Source organism: Ranitomeya variabilis, chromosome 1 (assembly GCF_051348905.1).
Source record: "Ranitomeya variabilis isolate aRanVar5 chromosome 1, aRanVar5.hap1, whole genome shotgun sequence".
Classification (NCBI taxonomy): domain Eukaryota; kingdom Metazoa; phylum Chordata; class Amphibia; order Anura; family Dendrobatidae; genus Ranitomeya; species Ranitomeya variabilis.
In genome coordinates, this window is record NC_135232.1 from 908,614,805 (window position 1) to 908,627,240 (window position 12,436).

General features: G+C 48.7%; 1 protein-coding gene across 1 annotated transcript in view; it reads right to left on the bottom strand.

Moving 5' to 3' along the window:
* CYP2U1 (cytochrome P450 family 2 subfamily U member 1) overlaps window positions 1-9,208 on the bottom strand; it is a 43,220-nt gene extending 34,012 nt beyond the window's left edge. Inside the window, exon 1 of the mRNA XM_077279010.1 lies at window positions 8,471-9,208. Coding sequence (XP_077135125.1) covers window positions 8,471-8,966 — 496 coding nt within the window. The 5' untranslated portion in view covers window positions 8,967-9,208. The remainder of the gene's footprint in view (window positions 1-8,470) is intronic.
* Between the last annotated feature and the right edge of the window lie 3,228 nt (window positions 9,209-12,436).

Sequence of the window (12,436 nt, forward strand, 5' to 3'; positions counted from 1 at the left end):
TAGAGACTTTAGTGAGGGCAGTTTCAGTAGAGTATAAAGAGCGGAAACCAGATTGAAGAGGGTCGAGAAGAGAGTTATCTGAGAGATAGCGGGTAAGACGGGAGTGGACCAGGCGTTCGAGGAGTTTAGAGATGAAGGGAAGATTAGAGACAGGTCTATAATTAGCGGCACAGTTTTGGTCGAGGGATGGTTTTTTAAGTAATGGATGTATGATGGAATGCTTAAATGAGGAGGGAAAAATACCGGAAGAGAGAGAAAGGTTGAATATTGTTGTTAGGTGAGAGGTGACAGCCGGGAAAAGGGACTGGAGATGTGACGGAATGGGGTCACTGGTGCAAGTGGTCGGGCGAGAAGATGCAAGGAGCCTGATACTCATTTAAAAAATAAAATTTATTTATCCATAATTAAAAAAAGCTCCATGGATGTACCATAAGGAATATATTGTGAACATCAACACATAGCACCATATGACACTACTTTACATTACGTGTTTCGACAAGATGACTTATTCATGGCCAGAAAAGGCTAGCAGACAGCTGTGGGCTGAGATTTATAGCCTAGGAAGGGACCATGGTTATTGCCCCCCCCCCCCCCCCGGCTACAAACACCAGGGGGGTTTTGGGACCCCTCAAAAAAATGACGTGGGGTCCCCCTATAATATTTAGCAACAAGCATCAGCACTCAGCCGCCCCAGAAATGGCGTATCTGTAAGATGCGCCAATTCTGGTACTTAGCCTCTCTTCCCACTGCCCTGTTGCCCTGGCATATGGTGTAATAAGGGGTTAATGTCACCTTTGTACTGTAAGGTGACATTAAGCTGGCTTAGTAATGGAGAGGTGTCAATAAGACACCTATCCATTACTAAGTCTATAGTATGTAAAGGGTTAAATAAACACACACACACACACACACACATAGAATAAAGTCTTTTAACCCCTCTCTGACCTCAGACAGCATAGTACATCCGAGGTCAGAACCCCCGCTTTGATGCGGGCTCCGGCGGTGAGCCCGCATCAAAGCCGGGACATGTCAGCTCTTTTGTACAGCTGACATGTGCCCGCAATAGTGCACCTGCCGCTATTAACTAGTTAAATGCCGCTGTGAAATGCTGACAGCAGCATTTAACTTGCGCTTCCGGCCATCGGGCCGGAAATAAGCGCATCGCTGACTCCCGTCATGTGATCGGGGGTCAGCGATGCGTCGGCATGACAACCAGAGGTCTATTGAAGACCTCTGTGAGCGCCACCCTGTGGACGGCGCTCATAGCAATGCAGTAAATCTACTACATAGGAGAGATCTATGCATCGCTCCTATGTAGCAGAGCCAATCGAATTGTGCCAGCTTCTAGCCTCCCAGGCTAGAAGCATGGCAAAAGTTTAAAAAAAAAAAAAAAAAGGTTTTATAAAATATGAAAAAAATATAAAAGTTTAAATCACCCCCCTTTCGCCCCATTCAAAATAAAACTATAAAAGAAATTTAAAAAAAAATCAAACCTACACATATTTGGGATCACCGCGTTCAGAATTGCCCGATCTATCAATAAAAAAAGAATTAACCTGATCGTTAAACGGCGTAGTGAGAAAAAAATTTGAAACACCAGAATTACGTTTTTTTTGGTTGCTGCGACATTGTATTAAAATGCAATAACGGGCGATCAAAAGAACGTATCTGCAACAAAATAGTATCATTAAAAATGTCAGCTCAGCACGCAAAAAATAAGCCCTCACCCAACCCAAGATCACGAAAAATGGAGACGCTACGGGTATCGGAAAATTGCGCTTTTTTTTTGTAGCGGTCTGGAATTTTTTTTTACCACTTAGATAAAAGAGAACCTAGACATTTTTGGCGTCTGAACTCGTAATGACCTGGGGAATCAAAATGCCAGGTCAGTTTTAGCATTTAGAGAACCTAGCAAAAAAGCCAAACAAAAATCAAGTGTGGGATTGACTTTTTTTTTTAGAGAATTTCACCGCACTTGGAATTTTTTTCCCGTTTTCTAGTACACGACATGCTAAAACCAATGATGTTGTTCAAAAGTACAACTTGTCCCGCAAAAAACAAGCCCTCACATGGCCATATTGACGGAAAAATAAAAAAAGTTATGGCTCTGGGAAGGAGGGGAGCGAAAAACGAAAACGCAAAACCGAGAAGCTGGGGTCATGAAGGGGTTAATGAAATAAAACACTAAACAGTGTTTGACCATTTTATTGTTACTGCCATTCCAAGCAAAGCCCTCGATCTCCTGCAAAAAAAATTAAAATAAAAAAACAACAATATCCCATACCTGTCCGGCGTACAGTCAAGTCCCACACCGTAATCCATATCTGGGGTATATACAGTTTACAACCGGGAGCACTGCTAATGCGACCGTCCTGGCTGTAAACTACTGGGGAATGAATGAAATGCTGGGAGTGGAGCTTCAGTGACTAGCAGTGCAGTCACCGAAGCTGCGCCCCCTGCCGGCATTAACTAACATGAACTCTTCAGCGTGGAAAAATCAGTTGGCATTTTCCTACACTCAAGAGTTCATTTGAGTTCATGCTGTGAGGGAGCGCAGCTTCCGTGACGTCACCGCTGGTCACTGAAGCTCTGCTCCCAGCATTTCATTAATTCCCCAGTGGTTTACAACTGGGACGGTCGCATTAGCACCGCTCTCGGTTGTAAACTATTTAACCCCTTGAGATGGATTGCAGCCTGGGACTTGACTGTACGGCGGACAGGTATGGGATAGTGTTGCTTTTTTATTTTGGATTTTTTACAGGAGAACAAGGGCTTCGATTGGATGTGTAAGATGGCAAAAATGTGTGTTTGTTTAATTAAAAGTCTTTATTCTTAATGTCTGTGTGTATTTTTAACCCTTTCATACTATTGGATTAATGGATAGGTGTCTTATTGACACCTCTCCATTATTAACCAGGCTTAATGTCACCTTACAATAGCAATAATGTGATCACAGGACAATATCAGGGGCTGAGGTGTAACAAATCAAACAGGCAAGTCATGGGAGGGTCCATGGTGCGCCACTTGATATGGTGGGCAGTGATCGCTGCATCACATGACAAACTGTACCCAGGGTGAAAAGAGGAGGGAAGAGGGAGCTCAGGACAGATGGCCAACAGTTATCTCTCCCAACTGCTCTCATAGCTTAGATCCGGATGGTCTGTCACTTTTAGGGTAAGTTCAGACAGGGTGTTTTTTTTCCTGCAGCAAAACCTGATCATTTTGGCAGGAAAGAAGCTGCGCCAAAAACGCAGGTTTAGGTGCATTTTTTGCAGCGTTTTTTATGCGTTTTTTCACGCGTTTTTTTTTTCTTTGTACATGCCAATAAAGTTGAGTGTACACAGAGAAAAAAACAACTTCCTGCAGATAGATAGATAGAATAGATAATAGATCGATATATTACCTGCGGTATCCTCCTCCCTGGCATTTTCCCACAGTGCAGAGGTAACTTCAGGTCAGGCAGTGAGGGAGCGCAGGCTCGGTGACATCACCGCTAGTTACTGAGCCTGCGCCCGCTCCGTCTCATCCATTCCCCAGTCGCTTACAGCCGGGAGCGGTTGCATTAGCAGCACTCCCGGTTGTAAGCTTTATCTCCCCCAGATTCTGTGTAGGACACAGCTGTGAGCTTCAGCAAGGCTGGTTGTCAAAAATGGAGGGACCCCACGCCATTTTTTTTTAAATTATTTATTTAAATATATATTTTTTTTTTTAAAAGCATGAGGACCCCTCTATTCTTGATAACTAGCCTTGCTGAAGCTGGGGGTTGCAGCCCCCAGCTGTGAGTTTTGTCTGGCTGGTTATCAAAATTAGGGGGGAACCCACACCGTTTTTTTTAAAATTATTTATTTATAGTGCCATCCGCGGCTCTTGCTCTCACTGTAAATAGCGGCTGTAGGTGTCAGATGATTGGAGCAGTAGTCCCATCAGCTGTCACCAGTGATGAGTTTACACCTCCGATCACATTTATCGCTCCCTGCTGTCTTCTGACAGCGGGGAGCCGCGGCTCTATGACCGGCGGGGAGGATTTCCCCGCCAATCAGAAGCAGTTTTGCTGTGCTGCCATGCATATGACAAACACTAATGGCGGACCCCCCATTCAAGTGAATAGGGATCGGGTCCACTCTACTGGATGACAGGCTGTATGGACGCATCATGCAGCCTGCCATCTAGATGTAGCAGAGCTGAGTGTGACATCACATCCAGCTCTCCTGGACTTTTCTGCAGCAAATACACTGCAAGAAAAGTCAACTTTGCGTATTTGCAGTGTTTTTTCACCATCCATTCAAGTCAATGGGTGAAAAACGCTGAAAGAAGTGACATGCCCTATATCAAAAACGCTGCAAAGCACAAAATACTGATCCAACAAAAACCCAATGTGTGTATGAGATTTCAGAAATCTCATAGGCTTTGCTGGTACTGTAAAAAGCAGCTAAAAATTAGCATAAAAAAGCAGCAAAAAAACGCAGCAAAAACACCCTGTGTGTTCTTACCCTTATAAGGGTCTCAGAGACAGCTGCTAAAGGGACACAATGCTGTACTGGGGGCAGAATATCTCACGTGAATTGCAGGATTCTGGGTTATTGGTCAGTCATCGAGCCCTACTCGCTTCACAGACATTTTGTTGGTTTAGTATGACAACTGACAATCAGCTTGCATCTCTTTTTATACAATAGAAATGAGATTGTGAGCCCCATTGGGGACAGTGATGATAATGTGTGTAAAGCGCTGCGGAATATGTTGGCGCTATATAAAAATAAAGATTATTATTATTTCAGACTGAACATAACTTGGAAGATCACCTAGTGCCCATAGGCTGCCATTATTCATGGCAGTAAAGGTCCTATTTACATAGAACGATGTGCTACCACGAGCGATGACATTGTGTGAAGCACAAAAGATCACTTCACCCGACGAACGAGCGTTTACTGGTGATCAGCAGCTTGTTTACACTGGGTGATTATCGTTTACAAGAGATCTTAAGAACTCTCAACCACAACAATCATGGAGTGAATGGACCCTGAATGGAACCTGACAGCTGATGCATGCTGCCATATCCATAGGTGGCGTGTATCAGGCACTGACTGGTATGTCTGACCCTGAAACGCTGCGGTATTTCAGAGAAAAATGTGCTGGGTACAAAGTGGCACGGCAAACAGATCTCTACCTGCATGTGTACAGAGAGAGCGACATACCTGGCTGAATTCATGAAACCTAAACCTGAGGCAGACGGTATCAGAAGTCAGGTTGTCATTAAGCTAAATTGTTCTTCTCAATTGTCTCCTAGTGAATAAATTAATTTGAGCTGACATAAGATACAGAAGAAAATGGCAGAAGGATTATTCATGAAGCAAAAGACTAGAAGTGAAAGACTCCTAATGAAAAACCAATCCAAGGAAAGGTCTGTTCATACACGCCACCTATAACACCAATCCGCGTCCCATACATGCAAATAGGGTTCATACAATCTGTCACCTATACACATATGCTAAAAGGAATTTGGGAGGCGGTTTGTGCCATTTATTCTGAAAGCAGCATGATGTAGGGGCAGAGACCCTCCTTCTAGTGATGTGTCACCTACTGGTCTGCTTATTGTTGTTAAATAAAATCAGTGTTTTATCAGCAGGGAATTATCACTAGAGGACTAGGTGTCTCGTGCTACGTAGTCCTGCTCTGTATAACCCCTGCCACTGATTTACAGCTTTCTGTCAGTGTCCAAATACACAGAGACCTGTCAATTAATTAGTAAACCTGCCGCATGCAGTCGTCCATATTCATGAGCTGTTTCCCAACCACTGATTGTCTGCTTTCTGCCTATGCACAATGTACACAGAAAGTTATTAATCAGTGGTGTTATACAGAGGTCAGCCTTCAGAAAAATGCTAGATCTGCAGCAGAGAAAACACTGATGTTATCAATACTGCACCAAGCAGGCCAGTAAGTTACATATCCCTGGAATCAGGGTCTCTGCCCCTATATCACGCTGCTTTCAGATTACATACCAAAAAATTGGTGACAGATTCCATTTAGGGAAGATTGACAGAACCCTGGCCCCGAAACTAGGTCAGTAAACTGTGACCGTATTGCCACCTACCTGCTGTCATCGCTGGCTCTTCCTTTGATTAGCTGGACTGTTCCCGTGTGTGTCACGCCATAATAATATCAAGCCAGCCAGGCTAATCAAAGCAAGAGCTGGAGATGACGGTCGGTAATCGGTGTATCCGGTCATTGCACAATCCTGGACTAGCTGATGCATGGGGGTCCTGTGATCAATCCTCCCATCTGTCGTCCCCACACACACTGATGCCATCCGGACGTGCCACCACAGTGTCAGCCAACCATCTCACGCATATGAGGGCCGTGCGACTCTTCTTTCTCCAGATATTGTCCATAGTAAAAATGGGGTGGGCAGCTAGAACGCTACCGCCCCAATATTCCCGAGGACACCGCTATAGTGGGGTCTGTGGAGACGCAGTGCTGCCATATAGATCATAAGGCAATATATACTGCAGGCACACCACCATGACAGTGCGGACACTGTGAAGATCAGCGCATGGAGCTATTACTGCGGGATGTAGAGGTACTGAGGTGACGGTCAGTTTTAACATTGCAATGAATGGGAGAAGCTTTAGAATTTATATTTTTTGTGCACGAGAAAATCACTGATGGTAAAAAAGAGACTTGGATAGAGATGGGCGAACCCAAACAGTATAGTTTGGCACCCTGAACACTGGGTTTTCCTTGCGCTATCATGACAGCACAAGAAAAATCGGCGGCTCCGAAAGGCGATAAGATTATTACCATCGGTCAGTGCGGCCCCCACACCGTCAGATGACACCGTGAGCCCGGCAGCTGTGACCGGAGGGTAAAAGAATACCTCCTATCAATGGCGACGGCTGATGGGACTACTACTCCCATCAGCCTAAGCCTGTTGCCGCTAATAACAGCTGGAGCAGGAGGCGGCTGAAGAGAGTATTCATCAGCCGGCACCTACTCTCTAAATAAATAACAAAGAAAAAGAACCGGCTTGGGTTTCCCTGTATATCCGATAACAAGCCAGGCAAAATAGATGCCTCACCATTACTAAGCCGTGCGCTTGATGTCACTGGACAATACAAAGGAGACATCAACCCCACAAATATGAACCCCACTTGCCACCGCTACAGGGCAAGTGGGAAGAGGCGGGCAAAGCACCAGAATTGGTGCATCTAATAGATGTGCCTTTTCTGGGCGGCTGCGGCTGGGGCCAATACCCATGGCCCCTTACCAGCCTGAGAATACCATCTCCCAGCTGTCTGCTTTAACTTGGCTGGTTGTCAAAAAATGGGGGGGAACCTCACGTCATTTTTTTTAAATTATTTAAATAATTTTAAAAAAATGGGATGGGGACCCCTCTATTATTGATAACTAGCCTTGATAAAGCTGACCGCTGAGGGTTGCTGCCTGCAGCTGTCAGTTTTGCTTGGCTGGTTATCAAAAATATAGGGGAACCCACACCATTTTTTTTTTAAACTATCTATCTAGAACGCAGATGCTGGCTGATGAGTACTCCCATCAGTCACTGAATGCTCTCGCAGTTATTAGTGGCGGCAGGTATAGGCTGACGGGAGTAATAGTCCCATCACCGGCGATGCCTGTGGTCAGAGGTAAACCTCTGGTTACAGCTTCAGGCTCATGCTGTCATCTAACAGCGCTGTAACCGCAGCTCTCTGTCTGGTTCTTACCGCCAAGCAGAGGCAAACACTGGATGTTCAGGCCCCCTGTTCATGTGAATGGGGTCCGGGTACTGTTCTGGTACCCGAATCAAACTTTTTTTTTAGCTGTTTGGCCGGCCCAGATCATCCAGGCGTTCGCCCATCACTGCACACTGATGACAATCTGCTGTAACTCAGACACGTGAAAAAATGAAAGAAAAGCCTGAATGAGCCTCAAGTCCAGCACTCCGGTGTCACAGATCTGTGCCCGGTGGTCTGTGTATGGAACGTCTGCGGGTCTCCAGACCTGCACTCAGTAGCATCAAAGGCTTCATGTGAAGCTGCCAAGATCCACTCAGATTTGCGACCTGTCCACGCATTCCACGTACGACCTATGAAAACTCGATGTGTAGCTGGCGTCAGGCTCTGTTCACACCTGGGTTTAGGAATCCACTTGTTTTCTTGTAGGAATAAATGAAATTCATGTGCAACACAGATCGGAGCAGAGGGCCCCGCGGTCATTACATGGGACGTGTTATTAGGACGCAGCATGAACAGTGACATAACAGACCCTAGAGAAGCCCCCAATGATCAGCTGCCCCCAGACGTCCACTTACACCACTTATGTCCATTAGTTCCTACAAAACAGGGCAGACAACGCGGAATATCAAACCACAAGTGTGACCGTAGCCTTATCTGTCACAGTGGGCCGGTGAGGGACACCGAATACCCCCCAGCTGTGCCGCCTGATGCTGGATGGACCCCCGCTGCCCACCTACCTTTCCTCTTGGTGATGATGGTGACCAGGGGCACACTGGGCCGGTCGGAGAACACCTCAGAGTGGTTCACCATGGCATCCTTCACGGTGTCGAAATCATTGAGGATGACGATGAGGCGGCTGCCGATGTAGATGCCATAGATCTTGCCGTATAGCTTGGCCATATTAGTGAGCACGATATGGGGGTACAGGAAGGCGCCCCGCCGGGTGGCTCCAGCAGGGGCCCGACTCAGCCGATTGCCGTCTATGCCGAACTGCAGCAGCTGCAGCAGCCACCCGGGCATCAGCATGAAGCCGAAATTCCCCAGGAAGGGCAGAGGGGTCGGCCCGGGCGGGGAGTTCCTGGTGATGATCTGGTAATAGGCCCACAGGGCGCTCAGCAGCCAGTACAGCCCCACAAACAGCACGGCGTAGGCGACGAGTGACGGCAGGGACACGTCCTCCCCGAGGGGCAGCCAGGAGCCGACATACTGCTTCCACACGGCGCTGCCCAACATCCTCCGCACCGGCTGTCACCGTACGAGAAACCGCTGCAGGAAGGACCGCTGCCACCGTCTGCAGTAATGGCTGTTGTCACCGTCTGCACAGGCTGCGGTAATAGCTGTTGTCACCGTCTGCAGTAATGGCTGTTGTCACCGTCTGCGGTAATGGCTACTACCTGTCACCGTCTGCACAGCGCACTTATACGGCCCTGCTCCCTGCGAATGTTGCCAAACAACAGGACCTCCGCTGATTGGCTGGTATCTACCACTCCCCCATACGATACCACACCCACCACTGCGCCCTGCCCTCCCTGCAGCTATAACCAGGGCTGAGAGGAGGGAGGAGCTGTATTATACGGAGCCTGCTGTGTGCCACCCTCCACCAGGGCACATAGTCCTGTATTATAGACAGTGGTGGCATTATACGGAGCCTGCTGTGTGCCACCCTCCACCAGGGCACATAGTCCTGTATTATAGACAGTGGTGGCATTATACGGAGCCTGCTGTGTGCCACCCTCCACCAGGGCACATAGTCCTGTATTATAGACAGTGGTGGCATTATACGGAGCCTGCTGTGTGCCACCCTCCACCAGGGCACATAGTCCTGTATTATAGACAGTGGTGGCATTATACGGAGCCTGCTGTGTGCCACCCTACACCAGGGCACATAGTCCTGTATTATAGACAGTGGTGGCATTATACGGAGCCTGCTGTGTGCCACCCTCCACCAGGGCACATAGTCCTGTATTATAGACAGTGGTGGCATTGTACGGAGCCTGCTGTGTGCCACCCTCCACCAGGGCACATAGTCCTGTATTATAGTGGTAGCATTGTACGGAGCCTGCTGTGTGCCACCCTCCACCAGGGCACATAGTCCTGTATTATAGACAGTGGTGGCATTATACGGAGCCTGCTGTGTGCCACCCTCCACCAGGGCACATAGTCCTGTATTATAGACAGTGGTGGCATTATACGGAGCCTGCTGTGTGCCACCCTCCACCAGGGCACATAGTCCTGTATTATAGACAGTGGCTGTATTATCCGGAGCCTGCTGTGTGCCACCCTCCACCAGGGCACATAGTCCTGTATTATAGACAGTGGTGGCATTATACGGAGCCTGCTGTGTGCCACCCTCCACCAGGGCACATAGTCCTGTATTATAGACAGTGGTGGCATTATACGGAGCCTGCTGTGTGCCACCCTCCACCAGGGCACATAGTCCTGTATTATAGACAGTGGCTGTATTATCCGGAGCCTGCTGTGTGCCACCCTCCACCAGGGCACATAGTCCTGTATTATAGACAGTGGTGGCATTATACGGAGCCTGCTGTGTGCCACCCTCCACCAGGGCACATAGTCCTGTATTATAGACAGTGGTGGCATTATACGGAGCCTGCTGTGTGCCACCCTCCACCAGGGCACATAGTCCTGTATTATAGACAGTGGTGGCATTATACGGAGCCTGCTGTGTGCCACCCTCCACCAGGGCACATAGTCCTGTATTATAGACAGTGGCTGTATTATACGGAGCCTGCTGTGTGCCACCCTCCACCAGGGCACATAGTCCTGTATTATAGTGGTAGCATTGTACGGAGCCTGCTGTGTGCCACCCTCCACCAGGGCACATAGTCCTGTATTATAGACAGTGGTGGCATTGTACGGAGCCTGCTGTGTGCCACCCTCCACCAGGGCACATAGTCCTGTATTATAGTGGTAGCATTGTACAGAGCCTGCTGTGTGCCACCCTCCACCAGGGCACATAGTCCTGTATTATAGACAGTGGTGGCATTGTACGGAGCCTGCTGTGTGCCACCCTCCACCAGGGCACATAGTCCTGTATTATAGACAGTGGTGGCATTGTACGGAGCCTGCTGTGTGCCACCCTCCACCAGGGCACATAGTCCTGTATTATAGTGGTAGCATTGTACGGAGCCTGCTGTGTGCCACCCTCCACCAGGGCACATAGTCCTGTATTATAGACAGTGGTGGCATTGTACGGAGCCTGCTGTGTGCCACCCTCCACCAGGGCACATAGTCCTGTATTATAGACAGTGGTGGCATTATACGGAGCCTGCTGTGTGCCTCCCTCCACCAGGGCACATAGTCCTGTATTATAGACAGTGGTGGCATTATCCGGAGCCTGCTGTGTGCCACCCTCCACCAGGGCACATAGTCCTGTATTATAGACAGTGGTGGCATTATACGGAGCCTGCTGTGTGCCACCCTCCACCAGGGCACATAGTCCTGTATTATAGACAGTGGTGGCATTATCCGGAGCCTGCTGTGTGCCACCCTCCACCAGGGCACATAGTCCTGTATTATAGACAGTGGTGGCATTATACGGAGCCTGCTGTGTGCCACCCTCCACCAGGGCATATAGTCCGGCTGTATTATAGACAGTGGTGGCATTATACGGAGCCTGCTGTGTGCCACCCTCCACCAGGGCACATAGTCCTGTATTATAGACAGTGGTGGCATTATACGGAGCCTGCTGTGTGCCACCCTCCACCAGGGCATATAGTCCGGCTGTATTATAGACAGTGGTGGCATTATACGGAGCCTGCTGTGTGCCACCCTCCACCAGGGCACATAGTCCTGTATTATAGACAGTGGTGGCATTATACGGAGCCTGCTGTGTGCCACCCTACACCAGGGCACATAGTCCTGTATTATAGACAGTGGTGGCATTATACGGAGCCTGCTGTGTGCCTCCCTCCACCAGGGCGCATAGTCCTGTATTATAGACAGTGGCTGTATTATCCGGAGCCTGCTGTGTGCCACCCTCCACTAGGGCACATAGTCCTGTATTATAGACAGTGGTGGCATTATACGGAGCCTGCTGTGTGCCACCCTCCACCAGGGCGCATAGTCCTGTATTATAGACAGTGGTGGCATTATCCGGAGCCTGCTGTGTGCCACCCTCCACTAGGGCACATAGTCCTGTATTATAGACAGTGGTGGCATTATACGGAGCCTGCTGTGTGCCACCCTCCACCAGGGCGCATAGTCCTGTATTATAGACAGTGGCTGTATTATCCGGAGCCTGCTGTGTGCCACCCTCCACCAGGGCACATAGTCCTGTATTATAGACAGTGGTGGCATTATACGGAGCCTGCTGTGTGCCACCCTACACCAGGGCACATAGTCCTGTATTATAGACAGTGGTGGCATTATACGGAGCCTGCTGTGTGCCTCCCTCCACCAGGGCGCATAGTCCTGTATTATAGACAGTGGCTGTATTATCCGGAGCCTGCTGTGTGCCACCCTCCACTAGGGCACATAGTCCTGTATTATAGACAGTGGTGGCATTATACGGAGCCTGCTGTGTGCCACCCTCCACCAGGGCGCATAGTCCTGTATTATAGACAGTGGCTGTATTATCCGGAGCCTGCTGTGTGCCACCCTCCACCAGGGCACATAGTCCTGTATTATAGACAGTGGTGGCATTATACGGAGCCTGCTGTGTGCCACCCTCCACCAGGGCA